Source organism: Silurus meridionalis, chromosome 9 (genome assembly GCF_014805685.1).
Source record: "Silurus meridionalis isolate SWU-2019-XX chromosome 9, ASM1480568v1, whole genome shotgun sequence".
Classification (NCBI taxonomy): Eukaryota; Metazoa; Chordata; class Actinopteri; order Siluriformes; family Siluridae; genus Silurus; species Silurus meridionalis.
This window is the reverse complement of record NC_060892.1, coordinates 16,184,924-16,208,689: the sequence shown is the minus strand read 5'-3', so window position 1 is coordinate 16,208,689 and position 23,766 is coordinate 16,184,924. Positions and strand designations below refer to the sequence as shown.

At 38.0% G+C, this 23,766-nt stretch overlaps 1 protein-coding gene across 2 annotated transcripts; it reads left to right on the top strand.

The window, feature by feature from the left end:
* Positions 1-582: 582 nt before the first annotated feature.
* On the top strand, positions 583-22,857 carry ap1g1 (adaptor related protein complex 1 subunit gamma 1). Of its 2 annotated transcripts, XM_046857317.1 has the most exons (24): positions 583-750; positions 11,345-11,548; positions 11,638-11,762; positions 11,868-12,009; positions 12,086-12,182; positions 13,104-13,180; positions 13,541-13,549; positions 14,134-14,229; positions 14,644-14,724; positions 14,815-14,913; positions 14,989-15,044; positions 15,177-15,290; positions 15,393-15,533; positions 16,027-16,081; positions 16,841-16,963; positions 17,046-17,135; positions 17,670-17,794; positions 17,878-17,982; positions 18,087-18,225; positions 19,278-19,401; positions 19,490-19,591; positions 19,677-19,837; positions 19,929-20,027; positions 20,423-22,857. In XM_046857317.1, exons 2-24 carry the CDS (start codon positions 11,348-11,350, stop codon positions 20,522-20,524), a joined length of 2,463 nt encoding a protein of 820 aa, XP_046713273.1. In that variant the 5' UTR covers positions 583-750; positions 11,345-11,347; the 3' UTR covers positions 20,525-22,857. The 2 variants fall into 2 exon arrangements, with proteins under 2 accessions (XP_046713273.1, XP_046713274.1); XM_046857318.1 differs by lacking the exon at positions 13,541-13,549 and having other exon boundaries at positions 594-750.
* The last annotated feature ends 909 nt before the right edge of the window (positions 22,858-23,766 follow it).

Below are 23,766 nucleotides of genomic sequence, written 5' to 3'. Positions count from 1 at the left end.
TTATTTATTTTATTGAACTCATCTTACAAGTCTTTATTTATATTATGCACTTTTATTTCGGCGTATCAAAGTACAAACAGCAAAAATATAAAACACCAACAATCTGTGTATGCACCTTTTTTAATGACCCTCTAAAGAAGTGCCACAACTTGACAGAGGTGACGTCATCACTGCCTGCCACGAGGTGAGGTACAGATCGGAGCACAGCTCGTTTAAACATTGTAGCCTTCCGCCATACGGACACGTAGCGGAATGTTAGAAATGCGCAACGTTGCGATTTTTTACTCAGATGATTGTATGTCATTAATTACTTAAATCTGTATTAAATACAAAATGTTGATCGCATGCACACTGTGGTAAATCGTAATAATTATAGGGCTATAACTGTTTAGAAGAAGGATATAGAGCACATATATAAGTGCACGAGACAGGTGGCTCTTATAAAGAGCCTGTTACTTTATCACGTCATGGGTTTAAATTAGTTAATTTGTTTGTCATAAACTTACGTTCTGATGTAGTAGGAATGTATATTTGTGAAATAATGTTTCTGTGTAATACACCGTTTGAAATGCCACTTTAGTGCGCTGTCGAAATCGGGTGAAGTTGAAGGAGCTTACGGTGAATGTAACCTTCCGCGCTGAGTAGAAGTGCTGAGGCTCGGGCCGCCGCCATTTTGAATGTCTGGTCCCTTCCTTACTCCGTCGCGCATAGAGAGAAGATTCCGGCTGTTTTCTGGTGTCGTTACGGCTGGTGAGTGCTGCATTTCATAAAACAAACCGGCATTTTCTTCTGCGATTCTGCGAACCTGCCGGGTTATGGGCGTTAAAACCAATCAAAAACGCTGTTTTCCGAAGGTTGAAAGCTTCATACGGGGTCGGGAAGTGAAGCAGGCTAGCTACATAGGTCGTTAGCTTAGTTATGCTAGCGCTAGTTAGCGAGACAGCTAGCTTAGCATAGTACTACAGTTACAGAGTGAATCCCGTGCTGTCATTCCAATTAAAAGCTAAGAAGCTATACTCGTTTTTAGTAGTGCTAGGCTGCATATTAGCCTCCTAGCTAGCTAGCTAGCAGGAATAAAGGTATAGGCAGGTAGATAGATATACAGCTATCTAGACATATGATCCAGGCGTGTTCATGTCTGCAGACAAGAGCTGATTATCATCAGTTGATTTAACTGTTTGACAGGGGAAACGTAAGTATTATTTTAATTTGCTTAAGCAGCATTAATCGGGTGTTTATTCTTAGCAAAGGCCTGCTTATCTTCTCTCCACCAGCTAATAGGAGAAAACGCAGCCAAGTTAGCAGTCTTCAGCTCATTTCAGTTCTGCACACAAAACAACTCCAAGAAGTGATTTGATGATGTTAGATAATAAAGAATTGTTTTAGTGGGTCTCAGACACATGGACCCAATCATGGGCTTTAAAAACCGTTGTCATCGTTATTTTCCTGTGTATTATTTTGATCACCATCAAGTTGTTCAGGCTTTAAAAGATATGACCTGAACAGGCAAAACTATACAATGCAAAAAAAAACCAAAAACATTTTAAGTAACAATTGGACTTTTTTTTTTCTCTACACATAAAGTCCAGACAGAGAGGAAGTCAGGTTGTATGGCAAGGTTTTTTTTGTGTTTTAAATATGAAGGTGATTAGGTTACTTCACACACCAGGTGATTCAGAAGAACAGGCTTCATATAGGAAGTGTGTTAAATGAACAGGGAAATAGAGATAAATCCAACCTGAATGACTTGATAGGAAACATTTTTTTTTTTGCATCTTTTAATGCAAATGAAATTCTATGTTAAAACTTTTTTTTTTTTTTTTCCTTCAGTCTGTTTCCTATGTTACCCACAATGCCGTTTGATTCATCTTTACCTAAACTGTGATTCCGCCTATTCTTACCTACACGTCTGATCAACTTCCAAAGCATCAACTTTAAACATCAACTAGTGCTCGTCATTTCTCAGCTCATTAACAAGCCATTGGTTTAGACCGACTTTGCATTCCACTAGATGAGCGATTGGAAGAAACTGTTTTAGCAGCTTAAAGGAAATCTTATGGATTTCCCCATGTGATTTTAGATTGTTAGTGTTTTAATCTGTAGAATTCCTTTCAAGTTAATGTTTTTTTTCCCCCTAAGAATTGGTATGAACGCTTGGTTTCTGATCATGTGGGAAATACCTTTTGTGATCTTGTTGTGGAAGTAGAAATGAATGACAGGAAGTTGTGGGGTTGTTCTTGGAGAACTAACACTTTCTATTTTGATTCTTTGATATGCTTGAGCTGTGAACGCATTAAGTTAGTATTTACACTACCCATGGTTCCCCACTATATTTCCTCTGCTATCATTGCCAGGTGGACCTGACTTTACTTTTATGAAAAGTTTGGTAAAAGTTCTTCAAACAGACTCTCGGGCGTTGCCAGATAATTTCAAAACGTGATGCATGATGAAGGAAGCAAACCCAGAATATTTCAATAATTTCTCTTTGGTTATGACGCAAAATTATTTTTTTAAGAAATAATGAGTTGATGGCTAGTAGTTACGAAATGTAGAGCAGAAACAAAAATAGTGCATGGGTGGACCAAACAGTAATTATTAATGATTTATTTTTGGGAACTGGCAAGCAGGTGATCATTGATTAGTCATGGGGAGCGAGGGAGCTAAAAGATTGTATGTTGGAAATTGTAAGTGATGGGTCATTGGTTGCTGAATAATTGCAATAACCCTGTTTGGATTTTGGGAATGATGATGAGCATTTGGTTATTGGGAATGAATCTGATATAATTTTTTTAAAACTGTTATGAGGCAACTTTGATTGCATACCTCAATTCAACGATTCTGATATTAATTTGACACACTTTACATCATGGCTTTTAAAAGACATGTAAGACATGACCTCTAATCAGGCCAAAAAAAAAATGCTTGGATAGTTATGTTTGCACTCTTCTGTAAGTGAAAGTAGGATTAAAGTATTGCCACTTATAGCTACCCATAAAACTTTTTTGTCAAACATTTTATTTATTGTCACACGTTTAATTTAAGAACATACTTGCACCTTTTCCAGGCTGAAGCAATCACTCAGTCACAACACCACTTTTATTTAAATTTCAACCTCAAGTAGATCCGTGTGAGTGGCACTCAGGCACGATATGGATACGCTGTTTGCTGAAGAACCTTTAAACTTAGCAAGATGCTTTTAAGGCAACATTTCTGCGATTTTTAGCATAATCTTTCCAGTTTGCAAAAATTCAGCATTCTTACCTTTTTAAGCTGTCGTTATTGTGCAGCGGTACTTCTGAACTCTAAAGTTTTAAAGTGGAGGAATGATTTATAGGAAATTACTTCTTTTGAGTCGGTGTAAAATGCAATCCAGGATCTTGTTTGAGTTGTAAAAGCCACTCTTCACTGCTGCTTAAATGCAGTGTAGCGAATATTTGCATGTTTTTGCCAGGTGAATATGGGCCTACATTTTTCTTTCTATTTAAATTTTATTTTTTCCACTTCTTGAGCACAAAGATCTTTGTTACATCAAACCCACTTTGAAATGTCAACTCTCCTGTTGCTTGCTCGGAGTGAATTAAAAAAAAAACAAAAAAAACTGCGTGAACAATCTTTTTCTGTAATGTGGAGCGACACATTTTTGATTAATTACCTCTCTCATGTTGCTATGCTACAAGGATGGGGGAGGAAGTATACTCTGTTTAATGAAGGAAAGGAACACCAGTGAAATTCCTAAAATTATTCCACATTGTAAGGATGCAGATTCCCCAAGTAAAATGAATTACCATTTGCAAACTTAACACCACACACGTTACCTGTTAATCAATTAACACTTTACTTTCAGAATATAATTTTAGACCCCTTCACTTTCCGTTTGGCCTCACTTCCTGTTTGTCACTCTGTATTTGGACCCTTTTTTTATGCCTACAGTTCCTGATTTCTACATCAGAGCTGATGTATAACAGACAAAAAGATTACACAATTCAGTAAGAACTTGAGATGAAAGAACAGCAAATTGTGGTTTGAGAATCTGAGTATTTCCACTGAATTCAGTTCAACACTAGAGTTAATGTTTAATAAAAGTCAGACATACTGTAGCTTTAGTGTAGAGCTGCTAGAGGTTGGTGGGAGCTTTATGGTGATCGACAGACTGTCAGGAGAAAATGCGAGAGTAAACGAACCAAAAAAAAAAAAAACAGAACGAGCAGCATTACTACTTTTATTTTATTTTTTCTTCAAATACAAAGGTTTTGCTTCCCCACCACCTGAATGCAGCTATCACTTGTTTTGATTGATTCAATGAGTCTAAGCATCTTTTCATGCCCAACACACCTGTAATTATTAACATGTTTCAAAAAGGTGTTTAAGAAGCAAGGCTTGTCAACAGGAATTTGTGGTGCACCCTTTTTACCTTTATTACACGTCCGTTCTGGTTCTTTTCTCCTTCGGTTTCTTTATCGCACTCTGGTGCACGTTTCCAGGATCCCTTTTGGGATTCATTTGTTGTAGGGTGTTTTTTTTTTTTTTTTTTTTTTTTTTTTTTTTTTTGGCCTGTCGTCATCCAGTTGCTAGGATCATCCATCCTGTGTCCAGGGCCTTTAATCCTTCAGAGGCATAAGGGAGGAAAGAAGCTCAGGTGAACGATAGAGGTGTGATGTGTGATTTATTGTTTGTATGAAAGTCAGTCAGAAGGTGATTTTGTCCCCTGTATATTTCTGATCCTTTGTGTGTGGTTTGAAGGTTGTGAGAAAAAGGTTAGAATTGTAAAATGACTTCAAGGGCAGGAAAAAGCACAATTGATTTAACCTTCAAATGGACATTTTGCTGCTCTTAATCATACTGTTTTAGCCACCTGCCATCCCCTTAATCTACCTGTTGTGCATTACAATAAATAAATAAATAAATATTTTATATTTATTTATATATATATATATGTTAGAATTTTTTTTTTTAAATTTTAGTTGCAAGTTCTTATAAAAGTTCACATATGGTGGCATTACTCTGATTTGTTAACGATGTTTATTAAAATAAATAAATTAATTAATTGAGCGCCGCAGCCATTTTTCTTTTTAATGAACTTTATAAAGACAGCTAGAATTAGACACTTGAGGACGGCTCTTTGACTAACTGGCTTACAATATTGTCCTGGTAGTAAACTAAAGCTCACATTTAGCTCAGAAAGTAGATATACTGTCTCTGTCTCTGTCTCTTGCTCTCTAAAGAAAACCTTTTAGGAATGCACTTAATCAGTAACCTGAATTCTTTTAGTCAGATGTTTGTGGTAGATGTGCTTTATAAAAAATGTTTGCCATTTGCACTATATATCGAAAATGATTAATATGTTTACTTTGACTTATTTTGATTTCTGCTGAGTCACGTGTATGATCAGGTGTACACGCCGTAAAAAGTGTTACTCGTTTTTACATATCGCTCAGGATAGAAAAAAAGTAAAATAATTCCATTTAAAGAAACTACAAACATTTATTTGTAGCATTTTATTACAGAACTATTAGCCTTTTTTTTAATTAAAGTTAACAACACAATAAATAAATCACACATGATTACTTCATGTTTAAAGAAAAACTTTGATACTGCTGAGTTACACGTTTGTTACACTAATCAACAGAAAGTCGATTTTAGCTACAAATCACCCTGAAAATAAATTGGGCTACAATTTATAAAGATTAATCTGTGAAACAGTGCTGAAACAATTCCTCTAGGAACAAGTAATTAGAATACAAAAAAAGCATCAAGGCAAATTATTTTCCTTGATTGTTCGTTTAGACCATTTTAACTACACACTGAGCAGTGTGTTTCCTCACGGACCATTATTACTGTCACCTACCTGCTAAACTCTGTAGCGCAGGCAGGTAAACATAGAAGACGAGGCAGAATAAAAAAAAAAGGTGAAACAGCGAGTGGCGAGGAGACATAAAAAAAAGAAAAGACTACACTGTGCAGTGTTTTCTTTAATTTTAAATGGATTTATATATTTTTATTCATGATTTTCTAGTCTTTATTTGTATTTGCATTTTGATCTAATATGGCAATTAAATGGGTTTAGTTTTCACAGGTCAAGTTTATTTCTATAGCGCTTTTTACAACAGGCATTGTCTCAAAGCAGAATTAGAGTTAAGGTGAACGGTGTGTTTATCCCTGATGAGCAGCCATGGTGACTGTGCCAAGGAAATAACTCACTCGTGTTATGAGCAAGAAACCTTGAGAGGAACCAGACTCAAAAAGGCAAGCTATCCTCATTTAAGTGATATCAAAAGTGTGACTATAAATCTTAAAAAAAACAATACAGAACACTGGAGAGTGAGAACTAACATGAGCACTGGAATGTAAGATTGTGAGTAATGTCTACAGTCTGATACAATCATTTGAGGTTATGGAACCAGGAGCTACTGATGAACTCATAAAATAGCTCAACATTTGAGATCATCAAAGATCCAACACTAAATTCTTCATGCCAGAGCCTTTAAACACTCAAAGAGGCCCAATGTCCAAACTGTACATAAAGTGGAATCGAACTGATGCTGGTACGCCTCTAGATGGTTCGGGGTGCTTGGGGGCTCGGAATCTACTTCTTTAAAGGTCCATAATCTTCATGAGGTGGGACACAGCTGGAGGTGGGACACAGCTGGAGCTGGTGCAACCTCGAGATGGGTAGAGAAAGAGAAGCATTCGAGAAGAATTGGCGTAGCTGCTGTTCATAATATTAACAAGCACAAGTTGATAATGTGCATGTGATCAGATGTACTGGAGCACAAGGTTATGATATGCGATGTGTAGGATTTGCTAAAAAAGATATGTCTTCAAAATGCACTTAAACTGGGTGTGAGTGTGTCTGAGCCCCCAACACTGAAGACTATTCCAAAGTTTCGGAGCTAAATGCACTACCACCTTTAGTGGACTTTGCTATTCTAGAAACTACTAGAAGTCCAGAGATGTTCTTGTGTGCAATTTCAACAATATAAATGTTAATTTTACTAAAAAGGAAACGAATTATTTCATTATTTTAAGAGACCTGTCTTCTTTTCTCTTGTATATTTAGTATCGTTCTCTTTTAAAGAATAATTACTTATCCGATTTCTAGATTAATCAATGGAATAATCATTAGAATATTCGATTACTAAAATAATTGATGGCAACAGTTCCACTGTAAAATGTCTAGATTTAACAGCCCTGACTAAATGATCACAGAACTTGCATTTAGGGGGGTGTTTTTTGGGCCTTTTGACTTGTGGGACAGAAGTGTTTATCCTGAGATTGTGAGCTTGAAATCCCGAAGCCGCCGTTCTCAGGACAATTGTTCTTGGTTTTGTGAAGAAATGGCCCTCTTTTTGCTTATTTCCCATCTCTTTTTAGTCAGTTATAAGACAAATATGCGAGTCTGTGAGTGTGTTTGTGGGAGAGGGCAGGGCACATTGTTGAATAAGCTGCTTTTTAGGGAAAATAGATGTGGTTGGATGGATTCCCGTGCTTGAAATGAAGCATTTGTTAGACTTCAGGTTTTCAGATTGGTAAATAAAACCTGACTGCCGCCCAATACTAAATTAGGAGCAAAATGTCAGAGTAAAATTGATTTAAACTGTAACTAAATAAGTAGTAATTGAGTGACTAGTGCCATAGATTTTCCCCCCTTCCCCGATCAGTATGCTGTTGGCCAATGATCTTCTTATAACGAAATGGTTAGCGTGTTGATCAGGGAAGCCACAGTAGGCAACATCAGATCAGCTGCAGAAGCCGAGATGATTCATGATTCCAGATGATTCAACACTTCATTAAAACAGTTGATGACCCCAGCTTCATGCCATCTCATTTCAGCTCCCTCTGTGTCCTCCTCCAGCATCGCAGCGTTAATGCGCTTCCTGCCATCATCACAGGATAGCTGTAATAAACATTGGTTCTGGTTCTTTCCCTGTGATGTCAGACAGCTGGGGAATGAAGCATCACACTAGACAATCTAGCAGAATTTGCTCCTCCTGTCACATTTTTTTCCTGCAAAGTAAAAGTGTTTTGACGTATGAGCACTTTGCACCAAAGCGAGTTTGCTTTTGTGGCGTCCATTTAGTGAAGCTCTTTTCAGCTGTTTTTGCTTAGAGATCCTGAAAATGTCTTTGTTCAGCAAGTAATTACAGTAGTTTCCATCTCTGACTGTAGCAGCTTAATTAGGTTCTGTGTGCTTGCTGAAAGAGCAGCGCTTATCTTTGACAAGCGGTTAAAAAAAAAAAAAAAAGCTTGTAGGATGGGAATAAATTTCAGTTGTGTTTTTTTGGTACCTTATCCTCAATTCATTGGTGTAATCAATTTGATTAATGTGCATCTTTCTCACCCAGAGTTTTTAGGTAGTAAAGGTCTCAAAGCACATAAGATTCTTAGCCTAAATGCCTTTAATGCCTGTCGTAAATGCTATAAGTTAGCCTTAAATACGAAACCATCTTTGTCATTAAAAAAAAAGCGGTAGCTGTTAAATAAAGAACCTTATAGCTTTTATATGACTGACTACAATAATTATGACCTTCCAACTTCCTATGGTGTGCCTGATCAGAACAGTGTAGGGGTGTGTCAAATCATGGATGATTGAGGATGGATATTGACTTGAATTGCAACTTCTTGAAAGATTGTGGGATTATGATCCATGGTGACTGTGGGTCACTTGGAATTTAAAATTTCAGGCTAGGGGGCAAAAATAGCACCCAAGGCTTCTTCAAGGTGGAATGTGGAACATGTCAAAATGGCCACCAGATTGTCATCAATAAATAAAATATATTTTAATAGAAGTAAAGAAGCTTTTATTGTCATTTTCTTTCTTTTGATGGAGTTGGTGTTGAGTGACCAGGTGAAGTTGTTGAAGTGCTCCTGTCTATCTCCACGGAGGATCCATTGATGTTCAGTGGGAAATGGCTGCCTTGTGCCCCCTAAAGTCAACAGCCACCTCTTTTTAGTTTTGTCAACATTCCTCTCTGTATGCTGATGAGACCCACCACGGTCGTGTCATTTGCAAACTTGATGTGGTTCGAGCTGTGCATTGCTACACGGTTGTGAGTCAGCAGAGTAAACAGCACTGGGCCTAGCATGCAGCCCTGAGGGGCCCCAGTGCTTAGTGTGGTGGTGCTAGAGCTGTTCCCGATTGGCTGAGGTCTCCCAGTCAGGAAGTCCAGGATCCGGTTGCAGAGAGTAAACTCAGCTTCTCATTTAGGTGCTGAGGGGGGATCATGTTGAATGCTGAACTGAAGTCTATGAACATTATGTACTGTATATGTCCTTATTGTCTAGGTGGTTGAGGGCGAGATGGACGTGGCAATGGCATTGTCCGTGGAACGGTTTGGACCATACACAAACTGCATCGGGTCCAGTGAGGGTAATAGTTGGGTCTAGATGTGTCTCGTGACGAGCCTCTCGAAGCATTTCATCACAATGGGTGTGAGTGCGATCGGTCGATAGTCATTGAGGCAAGAGACTGTAGACTTCTTCGGAAAAAGGACGATGGTCGTTGTCTTGTGGCACTTAGGAACAAAAGCACTGCTCGGGGAGATGTTGAAGATGTCAGTAAAGACATCCACTAGCTGTTCTGCACAGTCCATGAGCTCTTCCAGGAATTTTGTCTGGTCCAGCAGACGTCCGTGGGTTAACGCTGCATAGGGTTTTCCTCACTTTAGCCGTGGATAGATAAAGCACCTGGTTGTTGGGAGGAGGGGGTGGTCTTCCTTGCCGGTACTTTGTTCTGCACCTCAAACCGGGCGTTGAAGTCGGTCAGCGTACATGTGCTGTAAAATTCTGTAAACCATCTTTGATCACAATTTCTCTCTCATGCTTACACCGCCAATGATTAGTTTTTCAGTGTTCGTTTGAGGCGTCCGTTATACAAGGGTTAGTACAAACACTTTTCTGTTTGTTCTGATTCTTGACCTGACCAAGATGGGCGTGCATAATATGAGATTGAAGTATTCTTGAGTTGAATAAACAGCGATTTGATGATTTAGAGACAGCTCGTGAAACCGAAGTTGGAGCCAAATAACTTGACACGTGTCACATTCGCAAGAAACTGGCACAGCGAGTCATTTCCTCTGAGTCAGCACATTTGTCTTGCACATTTCTGCTTCTTTTGCAGTTGTATAATGTGGACACATGCTGATTCCCATCTTGTTTTCTTTGAGGTTGTTTAGAAAACCTACAATATAGCATCCCTTGTTTATCTGTTTTTAGAGTGTGAGCTCGGCGTGGAGCTCTGAGATTTTTGTTTTCAGTGCCGTGCTGAACTGGGATTCAGGTACTGACTGAGTTCAGTCTGCAGTCCTGTGTCCGATGGTAAAGCATTCTGGTGTTTGTGCAGGAGTTTCAGCTTGAGTAGAAACAGGTCACCTGTGTTACCCAGCCTACCAGCTGAGAGTAGAGTGTAATCTTAGTACATACATGTGCTCCATTAATTTTTAATCGCCACACTTCAGCGCACTGAAACCTTAGCACTCGCCTCGGAAGACTTGTGAGGAAGGCGTGGAATTTCACATAAAGATGCGTTGTTCATTATTGCTCTTATGTGGTTAAAGAAATAAATAAAAACACGTTTCCTTTATCAACAATTGTTCATATTCTTATAAGTATGCTCTCTGGGATATAAATAATTAATTTCTAATGCATCTTGAGGTTCTATTGGAACACACCCATGCCTCTTGTCCGTTCTCTCATTTGCAAATCACACTCATCTCTTGTGCAATACCACCTCAGTTTCCTGGATACACTTCCTTTAATCTTTAACGTTTAACAATTTTTAACTGTATTGTTCGTTTCTAGTTTTCCTGGCTGAAAGCTGTATTTGTTTCACCAGAAGTTGGATGCTGTCTTTGACTCTATAATTTAATAAATGATATAAACACGCACACTTTAAATAAACACTATATTTAGTTTTTAGCTGTAACTAAGCTGTTTATAAAAATTCATAAACTAAATGTTCTTTGTGCTGAACATCAGCAGGGATTCTTTCTTGTGACATTACTATATTCCACTTTTATGTTTAAAGAAATTTTACATGCTGAAACAATCTCTAAAGACCTGCTGTGAATATGGGCAGCAAACGGATGTTACTTCACATGCCAATGTTAAATTATGCCATCTGATCCTTTACTGCAACAGTTCCCCAGATGCAGAATATTACACAGGGGCAGTAGGACAGGATTGAAAAAACCTGGTTAAATGTAGTTGCATTTTGTGACTACGGACACATGACTTGGATGAAATCCACGCAACATATTGTTTTGGGCTTTTTGTTGACTTTGTTTGCAGCTGTAGTCTCTGAATGGGCTTAATGTTCCACTATGTATAAAGGTTGTTTTAATTGCAGAGGATGCCAGCTCCGATCAGACTTCGGGAGCTGATCCGGACCATCCGGACTGCTCGGACCCAGGCCGAGGAGCGTGAGATGATCCAGAAAGAATGCGCAGCTATCCGATCATCGTTCAGAGAAGAAGATAACACTTACCGCTGTAGAAATGTGGCAAAGCTGCTGTACATGCACATGTTGGGTTATCCGGCACATTTCGGGCAGGTGAATACAAACGTTATTTCACGCCATGAATTTTTATATTTTATGACCCAAACACTATGTGCTCACAACATGGGGGTGCATTTTTGTAGCTGGAATGTCTGAAGCTGATTGCGTCACAGAAGTTCACTGACAAGAGAATAGGGTACCTGGGGGCCATGCTGCTGTTGGACGAGAGGCAGGATGTCCATTTACTGATGACAAACTGCATTAAGAAGTAAGTGACGTACAGGAAATAAATGTAGAGTACATCTGTGCTCATGCTGCTCTGTTCTGCTAGCATTTCTAAATCTCTCTGTGCCTGTTTATCTGTGTGTTGCAGTGATCTAAATCACAGTACACAGTATGTCCAGGGGCTGGCCTTGTGCACCCTCGGCTGCATGGGGTCGTCAGAAATGTGTCGCGATCTGGCCGGGGAAGTGGAAAAGCTTCTCAAAACGTCAAATTCCTATTTGAGGAAAAAGGTCATTTTTAATTGCATAACACAGACTACTTGGATTGTTGTTTGTTGAGGATATAAGAAGTTTTTTCTCCACGCAGGCAGCACTGTGTGCAGTTCACGTCATTCGGAAGGTTCCAGAGCTGATGGAGATGTTTCTGCCAGCGACAAAAAACCTGCTGAGTGAGAAGAATCATGGTGAGAGAGGGTTTGTCATTTGTATTCAGGCTTTCTTTATTTATTTAAAGCTTCCTTTCCCTAGGATATTGGGTTAAAATCAACTTGCATCAACATGCATCCTTTAATATTATTGTATTACTATGATTATCAGAACTTATCAGAAATATATTTAAGATAGTTCTTGTGTTTAAATACTTATTAGCATGGTGTAGTTTGAAAGCGAAATTGCATACATGCATGCAATTCTGTATAGTCTTTTCATTGTGTTTACAAACCATAAAGACGTTACTGTGTTTATAATGCAGCGAGCCGGAAATTAGTTGTTTTATAATAAATGTCCTGTCTTAACCAGTTATAACGTTGTTCGTGGAAATACATTGTCTGAATCTTTCCCTTTGATATTTCTCTCTTTTCCTAGTAAAGTAGGTGGATAAAGCATTTGAATTCTTTTTAACAGATTGAGCACAGCTCTTCAGTCCATCCGTTTTCAAAAAGCTCCATCTCAATGATCTACTTACAACGTGTCTAAATAAATTCTGCATTTTCCGATTTAAAAAAAATAATAATTTCCCCTAAGGTAATACCTTAATATATTAACTGTGTTCTACATTATCTGCAGGTTGTTTATGCAAGAAAAAAACCCTGCTATTGCTCTTATAAAGCCTCAAGCAACAAACCATCTGCCATCAGATTACATTTATCATAGACTACATTAACGTGTAGTGGTAGTCCTCCAAAAAAGGGTGCATTGAATGAGTGGTGTGTCCCTGGTGCTCTTTATTTACTTGTAGATGTAGTGATTTTATATAGGTTAAACAAAAAAAAAATAAATGTACGAATAATTTTGTTCCAGGGTTAGATAAGTGAGTTTTAAGTGAGCAAGAAAACCCACATTTTATTTGTTGTTAATCTGAATGTATTTTTTCCTTTCAATTTAAGGGGTTCTCCACACGTCTGTCGTTTTACTTACTGAAATGTGTGAACGAAGTCCCGACATGCTCACTCACTTCAGAAAGGTATGAGGTCTTTAATCTATTTGGCTTATGTCTTAAGAAATCACAAACTATTTTTATGAAAAAGTTGACATTTTATTTTTTATTTTTTTTACTTGTGACTAGTCCTTCGTAGACGCTCTTAAATTTTCTGCATTGGTATTCCCTTCAGAGCACTGCTTCCTTTAGAGTGCTTTCTCTCTCTCTCTTTTACTGCTCCTCTGCCTCTCCGGCTTGACCCACCTCTCATTACTCATGATCGTAACATTTTATTTTTTTCTAGCTCTTCTCTAAATTTTAAACCTATCTTCCAGTTCCCCGCCCTAACATCTACTTCATATTTTTCTGTCATTTGTCTTCGTTACAATTCCTGCATTGTGTTAGAATGAAAAGGTAAGAGGACGTTCTGGTTTCATAGCTGGTGCATGCTCTTAAAGACTCACTTGACTGTGCTCACTGTAGATGTAGTGCACTTTTATTTTATTGTTTTGGTTATATGTTCTCCTCGTGTCTCCTCGTGCCCCCCCCCCATTATTTATGATTTGGTTTTGAATGTCATCACAGAGCTGTGTATAATTCGTGGTCCTGTGTTCCACCACTTATCATAATTAATTAACGATCCGCTTGTGACCTCCGGAGCTTAGACTTTAAAAAAGAAAGAAATTTCTAAATGAAAACTAACACAGAATTAAATAAAAATCCACCGCTAATTATGCAAATCATCCTGACCAGGTGAGTTATAATCATGACCAACACATCCATTTGATTCTAATCGAATCCGCTGAAAAAAATAAATGATTTGTTCAAGATGATTTTCACCTTCATTGTGTTTATGGTTATTCTCCTTCCCCTCCTTTTTTTTTTAAATTTTTTTAAACTGTCATTATGTATGATTTATTTTAGAAATTGTAATTTTATATTATTACTCATTTTGATGGCTTATTATTTTTCTGCTGGATTTTATTTTATTTTTTTAGCTGGTTCCTCAACTGGTGCGAATCCTAAAGAACCTGATCATGTCTGGATACTCTCCTGAGCACGACGTGTCTGGTATCAGCGATCCCTTCCTGCAGGTAAACTCCTCTTTTCTATTCTATTGGTACTGATTGTGATGATATACATGAGTTTCAACTGTTTTTAGATGCATAAAAAAATGGGGATTTTTGTGTGGATTGTCTGGCAAATATACCAGCTAGGAAAAGAATCCACCACGAGGAACTTATTATAATGGTTATAATATAATTGAGATTTGGGGGAGATTGCGCTTGCTTGTGGGTTTTTTTTTTTTTTTTTTTTTTTTTTTACAATTTAAAAAAAATAGACACATGTTAGTCACTAGTTCATGTTTTCATTATTTTCTGTCATTTAATATATCGTTTATTTATTGTGTAAATATACTTTTTTCACGTAGCAGCTTACATTATATATGGTTTATGTTTGGTTTAATTTTATTATAATTCATGTGTTTTTTTGATAATTTGTCTCAGGTTCGAATATTGAGGCTCCTGAGAATCCTGGGAAAGGGTGATGATGACTCGAGTGAAGCTATGAATGACATTCTTGCACAGGTAAAAGATTTCTGTAGATCTAGTTTCAACATTCCACGTTGTGAGCATTTTTAAACATTATTTGACTCATTTACTTATTTATTTTTTAAGGTTGCAACAAACACAGAGACAAGTAAAAATGTAGGCAATGCAATCTTGTACGAAACTGTTCTGACTATTATGGACATCAAATCAGAAAGTGGATTAAGGGTGAGTCGAGTAGAAAAAAAAAATGTATTTAACCGATTTGCTTTGAGTGCATGCCTAATTTTTTTTCTACTGTAGGTATTAGCTATTAATATCCTTGGACGTTTTCTTCTGAACAATGACAAAAACATCAGGTCTGTTTCGTTTTCATGCAGAACAATTAGAAATTCATTAAGACACTCAGCTTTTATATATTTATTTAAACTATATATACTTTTTATTACTTATTACAATGGTTTGACATTTATATTCTATGCCCACATTAGATATGTGGCACTGACGTCTTTACTGAAAACAGTACAGACTGACCACAATGCGGTTCAAAGGCATCGGAGTACCATTGTGGACTGTCTGAAAGACCTGGATGTCTCCATTAAAAGGTACGTCTGTAATGAATCCCTGCTCCTTTTTCTCCTTATTCCGACTCTGCACAACTCTGAGTTCTGAACAATCTCTCACCATACTGTCTTTGTCCTCCACAGACGTGCGATGGAGCTAAGTTTTGCCCTGGTCAATGGAAATAACATCCGTGGGATGATGAAGGAGCTGCTGTATTTTCTGGACTCCTGTGACCCGGAGTTCAAAGCCGACTGCGCGTCGGGGGTTTTCTTGGCTGCTGAGAAGTAAGGTTTGCTTTGACACAGCTCTGGAAACACACTTTTTTTTTTTTTTTTTTGTGTTGGGACAGTTGATTTAAATACATGGCTGTACTGTTAAGCATTAATAAGAGCACTACAAATGATTGCAAAAATATTGGCGCCCACTATCAACTCTATAAGCTTTCCACTTGGTGTACATACTGAGCTTTATTTTAAGTGTTTTCATGTCTCCTAACTAGGTGCTATTTTGTAAATGAGCAAGAATGAATATGCATTTAAAACCAATATTTTGGTTTAAAATAATTGAAACCTGTATAAATGCTGTGTGATGATAAAATGAGTGATCCATCGTCAGAGCATGACTCTGTTGACACATTCATTTCTGACAGCATGACCTCCAACTTTATAGAAGTGTGACTAGAACAGAAAATTACCCTCTTTTTTTAAGTTTGAATTTCTCCAGAATTCTGCTAAATTGTTATTAAATTTGTTTATATTTACATTTTTCATCCTCCAGGTATGCACCTTCCAAAAGATGGCACATAGACACCATAATGAGGGTGTTAACAACGGTAAATTGCTTTCTTGTTTGGTGTTATAGGTGGTCAGAAAAAGGTAGATGTACCCAGGTACAGGGGCTCAAAGAGGACATTTCTAATGGTTTATTTACACAAGCAAGCAACAAAGCTATATGTTTAAATTTGATTGTGCGTGGTTTTTGTATAATGGCTTCCATCAGGTTTAAATAAATCGGCTTGTTGTAATACGTTTGTTTCTATGAATTGTTACTAAGCACAGGGGCGTGTACGTCAGTGTCGTCCATATTTGTAAATGACTCCTTGTAATCGAAGAAAAATTGCTGTTGTATTAAAATAAAATGCTCGGTCATGCAGTTATGCGAAAATAATGCGCCTGCATATACGACATTTTGTTAAAGGTGTGTATAGAGATGGTTGGAAGAAAACCAAAGCTTTTTGTGGAGAAGTAGATGAGATTAAGATCGTTATTGCCTCTCGTGAGTGTGCTTTGCTAATCTGCCAAATGCACTCCCACTTGTAATGGTCACAAGATACTTGTACTTCACTAGCACAAACATTAGCTGAATTATAAAGGTGCATTTGTCCAGTTTTTAAAAGCCTGTGGATACTTGTCTAGGTGACAAACTTTTTACTGTTCTGAATAGAGGTTAATTTGGAGATCTTGGCCATATTCTCATTGCATTTGCAGTTCATCTTACGTACAGCAGATGGCTCTAAACACAGGGTTGCATACTGCCTACATGATTGCATAGATTTCTTTTTTAAATGTGATTGTGTATGGCACTGTTTCAGGCGGGGAGTTACGTTCGAGACGACTCGGTCCCAAATCTCATTCAGCTCATAACCAACAGTGTAGAGATGCATGCTTACACTGTGCAGAGACTCTACAAAGCCCTGCTGGATGACATCTCTCAGGTGATTCCCCTCCCCCTTCGGATAACATTATTCCTCCATGTTGTTTGCAAATTGAATATATTTATTTTTTATATTTCTACAGCAACCGCTGGTACAGGTGGCATCCTGGTGCATAGGAGAGTATGGGGACCTATTGGTGTCAGGCCAGTGTGAGGAGGAGGAGCCCATTCAAGTAAATATTAGACCACTTCATTTAGACTCCACCTGTCGGATGCTCTAAGAACTGAATTTGCAGTCGAATCCACAGCTTTTCGGCTCCAGGAATTTGAGAGCGAGCATAATTGTCCATTCAAGTCTGGGTTTAAAGTGTTAGTTTGTTCCTGAAAAGTTTGTTCCCCATTAATTCCATACAAATAATTAAAAAAATTATTACACTGTCTTGCATTCTGAAAAGTGTTTCTAAAATGTCTAAGTTACTAAAATGTGCCCCAAACCTAACCTCATAAGAGTCTTTTAAAAATTGATTTAAAAGAATTAAATATTACCTACTGATTGTGTGCTGTCATTTTTAAATGAATTTGTACCATTTTGTAGTATGTTTGCTTTCCTGACACTCTGCACTAATGAAATTGAATAAATTTTTTTCCTCTCTCCAAAAAAACTTTTGTGGACTTCAAGTGCATAAATATAATACAGAAATTTTACCCCAAACATATTTTTCTTTTCTCATGTGTACCATGATTGCTTTGTTTCGCTTTCCACACAGGTTACAGAGGATGAGGTCTTGGATGTTTTGGAAGGTCTTCTTGTCTCCAACTTGTCCGCCCCTGTGACTCGAGGTTACTCACTGACCGCCATCATGAAGCTGTCCACTCGTTTCAGTGGTGTGAAGTGAGCAAATGTTTAAGTGACCATTGTTAGTTTAATACATGTTCTGTGTTTTATCTCAATATTTAATTCTTTCTCTCCTCTAGTCGAATAAAGAAAGTGGTGTCTATATACGGGAGCAGCATAGACGTGGAGTTACAACAGAGAGCTGTGGAGTACAATGCACTTTTTAAGAAATACGATCACATGAGGTAAGAGCTCAGTGATACTCTCATTCATAGGCTACAGGTAATTTATTTATGAGAGATTTGGTTATTCATTTTGCACCACATCTGAATCTCTTCCATTTTTCAAGGCCGGCCTTATTAGAGCGAATGCCCATTATGGAGAAAGCGGCCACTAACGGCCCCACTGAGATTGTACAGACCAATGGTGAGACTGAACCTTCTGCACTGGACTCGAAACACCCACCGACCATCGCTCAGACAAATCAGGTAAGACTTAGGTTTGTTCATCAGTATGGGGTTGAGATATATATTAGGCATAACATTATGACCACCTACCTAATATTGTGTTGGTCCCCCTTGACCTGTAGAGCAGTTAACAGCATTAACCTCTTCAGAATTTTTAGCTACAGAAGCTTGTCTGTTGGATCGGACCCAGCCTTTCGCTCACCACATGAATCAATAAGCCTTGGCCACTCATTACTCTGTCACCGGTTCAGCACCTTTTCTTCGTTAGGCCACTTTTGATAGATTCGGACCACTGTAGACAAGGAACACCCCACAAGAGCTGCAGTTTTGGAAATGTTATGACCCAGTTGTCTAGCCATCACAATTTGGCCCTTGTATGAGTTTTCCGGGATACGAGCAGTCACTGTCTTTTTTTATTTATTTATTTTTTGGCTTGGTTACGTGAGCAAAAAATTGAGGTACGAGCTTGAAACGGCGCTGCTAAATGCCGAAGCGAAGCCAGAAAGCGAAGACTGTGACGAAAAATAAGATAAGCAAAGAAGAAAAAGTAAAAAATAAAAGTTTAGGGATACGTAGTGTACTGTAGTGATAGTAAATAACGAGTTTTCCCTCCGCTTATCGCCTTTTCACATTTTAAGGGTTGGGATGGATTAATGCCATTTTAAGTATTTTCAATGGGGAAAATTGATGTGCGAGCAAATTGAGACACGAGCTCGTCCACGGAACGAATTAAACTCGTAGGTCAAGGTACCACTGTAACTGTATTCTGAGTTATGAATTTCCATATAAGGAGAATTGTCAAATTGATTAATTGGTTATTATAGTTGTCAATTTTATAAACTTCACTATTATCTAATATGATTAGCTGTTTGATCAGAAAAGTAGCAATGGCAACCTCTTAGAAGATGGAAGATTCAGCATGTGCCTCTGTTTTATACAAAACAAAATCTGATAATTGGAAACCAATTTGTAATCTTGTATTGTCCCCCAACCACTGGCTTTAATTAATTGGTCCCTGTATTTATTATAAGTGTTCAGGTATGATTTCTAACATTTATTTTGATGATTTGTAGGCAAATGATTTGTTGGACTTGCTCGGAGGTAACGACATCCCGGTAATCCAAACAACTCTGCCCACCAAACCTGCCTCAGCTGGCGGAGAGCTGCTCGATCTACTTGGGGATCTCTCTCTTTCTGGTATGTCATCATTATTTTTAAATGTATGTATTTCTCCTTCATTTCTTGTTTTATAATCACATAAAAAAAGCTTCTCCTCACTTCATAGGTGGTCCAACCCCTGCTCCTGCCCCTTCTGTGCCCATATCCCAGGCCCAGTTCCTTCTGGACGGTCTCTCCTCACAGCCACTCTTTAACGACACAGTAGCAGGTGAGCTTGCTGTAACATCCATGCATTCCTGCAACGATTCTTTTAAATTGGCAAAAACGTAACACTTTCTTCCCCATTTAAACAGCTATTCCGCCAATGATCGCGTACAACAAGAACGGCTTGAAAATAGAGTTCACCTTTGAGAGGTCCAACCCGAACCCTAACATTTCAGTCATCACCATCCACGCCTCCAACTCTACTGAGTCAGACATGGCCGACTTCGTGTTCCAGGCTGCAGTACCAAAGGTCTGCTTTCTCAACTCTCTTTTTCTACGCTGATCTTTCTTAGATGTATTTTTATTTATTCATGATCGAATTTTTTTTTTTTTTCTGTTAGACCTTCCAGCTGCAGCTCCTCTCTCCCAGCAGTAACATAATCCCAGCACTTAACCAGGGAAGCGTCACACAAGTCATCAGGGTTCTTAACCCACAGAAGGTAAGATCTCTATTGAAGACTTAATTAGTAGATTTTGTGATTTATCTGCTGTCTTATTTGCCCAAATGAATATCTATACAGCTTTTCTACCTTTTATTAGAGCACAAGTATTATACCTGGTTGATAAGCTTCTCTGGTCTGAGTTAATTCACTCAATTATTTTGCCTTTCTTTTTTTAAATATACTTTGGGTTCCTGGTAAACAAAAACATATCTATCGGATGTCGAATGTCGCTCTTTATGTAATTTTGGAATTTGGATCTTTTGGTCTGTTTACGTGTTTTGTAGTTGGTTAGTTGGTAGTTGGTTAATAGAATTGTGCAAGACTTATAAGGTGCACAACACAAAGATGCACTTGTCTGTGAACACGCTTGACTTTCGCTCTTACTTTTACAGCAACAGCTGCGAATGCGCATCAAGCTGACGTACAGCTACAAAGGCTCTCCCGTTCAAGACATGGCTGAGGTCAACAACTTTCCCCCTCAATCCTGGCAATGATCGTGCATTTCACTCGATCAGTAACACCCGCCACACACACAAACATACACACATACACTGATGCACAGAAATCAAGCAAGGGAACTGTGAGCGAGGGCGTGCCCTTCCTCATCCCTGACTGGCCCCTGTGACATAACTGCACATCGCTGCCCTGGGGTTGCATGGGAAATAGGAATCTTCCCAACACATTCGCGCACACGAACATACAAGATGGTCTGAAATCATAATTATGATGACAATGATAAACCCTGTCCCTTTTTGTTGTGTTTTTATCTGTTGTTTTCTGTCTTTTTGCTTCGAAATTAGTATCACTTCTGTTACTGACTCATGCACAAGTACTGTCACACACCCACAAACACACAAACCCTAAGCAGGCTCCGATCCTCTTTCTGTGTGTACATAAAATATGCCACTCGATCACTCTGGAGAAGCACTCATTGTAATAGGTTTGATTTTGATGATTTTAATGTTAATAGCTTTCAATTTTAATTGAAAGTTTAACAAAAGTCTAGTTGAATTGATTCGCACTGGCATTTCAGAGTCAGTTTCTACAATGGAGGCATTTTCATAAAGGACAGTAAAGCTGGTGACATGAGCATTTGATTAGTCAGCTTTATTTTTTAAGTAGCACACAATCCGTTCTACACTCTCTGGCAGAATTCTGGTGCAGATTTAAAGTTTTCTGTAAATGCTTCACAACTCACTATAATAAATGTATGGATATAATTAAAGCGATAGATTTGAGTGCGAGATGATGGAAGGAAGGGAAGGTAGTTGTATTTGCCCTGCGTTCACACTAACTCATAATGAAGCATTTGTGTGTATGCATGCATGACGCGGAGGAGCGATTTCATCCATGAGTTCTATGCAAATTAGGAATGACCTCATTGTGGCTAACTCGAACGATTGGCTCAAATTGTTTCTTGGAACAATCTGACAACATGGTCCAGCGTTCCTTCACAACTTTACAGTTTAACGTGCAAAAACAGCATGCATCATATTTCATCGTGTCCTGTCACATATGACTGCTCCTTAAATGAGTGTAGACACGTTAAAAGGAATATAAAGCTTGAAGGAAGTAGCCGATATCATTGGATCCTCGGGCAAGTGTACGTAGTTAGTACAAATAGCTAGCATTGCTAATCTAATCTGACAGTGAGGCCAGTATGGAGCCAAGCATTTAAATTAATTGCAAAAAATAATAATTTTACACTGATTTTCAGTTGTGTTCAGCTTTAGATGTTTTTATAACTACTTCCATTTCTTCTAAAAAAAAAAAAACAAAAACAAAAAAAACAACCAGGCCATGCCCACAAGTAAAAAATATGAGACATTTTGCCTGTTAGTGTGAACGTAGGTTTGAGAAGATAAGTTCTTTCACAGCTTCACATTAGATAGTTGTTCTTGTTTTTTTGGCAAAGTCGAAGTTCGACACGACTCTTAATATTTTAAGTTTTTTTTGTTTGACTTCTGATGTCCTTGTCCAAAAGTCGGTGTTAAACGTCAGTGCAATTTATAGACGAGTTAAAAAAATACACTGGTCCATCATGAATGTAGTTATATGCACTGAACTCATTTTTGTTTTTTTGTTTTTTTGAGGTGGTTTTGAAGTAGGGGGTACAATAAAACCCTGTCGCCTGACTTTAAAGCGTTGTGCCTTTTTGCCATAATGGTTAAAGCTGAAACGATTGATTGGCTGCTTTCTATAGATCGGATCCAGGATGTAATGTAGGTGTGTAGTTCTGCGTGTTGAGGTGTGAGCTTTCCCCTGTTTTTCCTCATTTTCAGATGAATTTTGGAAGCAGTAACTGAAATACCTCGTGTTTGTTTTTTTTTTTGTTTGTTTGTTTTTTGGGGGGGTTTGCATCAAAATAGTATATCAAAGCATCTTTTAGGTGGGAAAAGAAAACAAACCCGTCCCTACAAACACCTTTCAGTCTTCGCTTACACACAGTGACCAGATAGATTTTTACAAATTTTTTTTTTTTAGTTTGGTGACCAAATCAGAGCTGTAACTTATGTATATGGTGACAAAAAAAAAGAGTCTGCATTCTGTTACTTGATTTTTTTCCTTTCTTCCTTGTCTTGGGGCTTTTTTTCTGTACATATTGAGGGCTTTTAAGATGCATCTATCCTTTTCACCTATTGCTTTTCTTTTTAAACATATTGACCCTTTTCTAATCTAAACAGTAGTCGGTCTAGATTAATCACTTCCCTGTTTAATTGTTTATTCAGAAAAAATGTATTATCTGCTGCCTGTATATTGTATATAACTGTAAAAGATGACTGGGGGCAAAAAAAATCAAATAAATTCCAATTTGAAGACCTGTGAAGATTAGTGAGGGGCCTGTACATGTATACAAGTGTAAAAAAAATCAAACTGCTTTTTCTTTAGGTTTTTTTTTTGCTAATCACGTAGATAGTTTGAGTGTTGGTGGGTTGATGCACTACTGAAATAGGGTTTTGCGAAATGATGAAGGGGCATGATGCATGCGCTGCATTGCCACCCTCACTCTCCTCACACATCATTTTCTAATAACGAAACCTCTTGCAGTCACTGTTGACCTCACCATCACTTTCAGATGACACGGGAAGATATTTTCTCCAGAAATTTCTTTAATAATTATAATCATTACATGATTTAACCTCGGTGAAAGATGCACACAGATCGTCATGTTAGCGAGAACTTAACACCACACAGGTTTCTGATTGGACATATTACGAGAAATAAGTGGCGGCTGATCTGATCAGAGCTGTTACTGTCTTACATATGTCTCCATCCATTTATTGGATTTGGTGTATGACTCAAAGGACGGGAGAAAGGATGAAGGCAAGGAGGAATAAAATCAGGCCTTATTGCTGCTTTTTAAGTTTGTTCTATTCGCTCAAAAGTGTGTTGAAGAGGAGCATCTGAGACTGAGTTGCCTACCTTCCTGCACATTTTCTCCTCTCTTCAATCTTTTCTTTTTTTGCTGCAACGATTTTTTTCGACTGCATGTGAGAACCCTGACTGTAAATATTTGTCATTTTTACTCTTTCTGTAAAAAAAAAAAAGAGAAAGAAACGGAGAACTTGTCGTCGATGCAAGAGAAGATGCAGTTCTTAAATTCTTCCCTTCCTCTATCAATCACGTGTACATTCTTTGGAGAAACGTGTAACGGAATTCAAACGCTCGGGGCATCGTTTACCATCATTGAAAGTCTTGTATGTCACGCATATAATGGATGATTCTGTCCTCCATA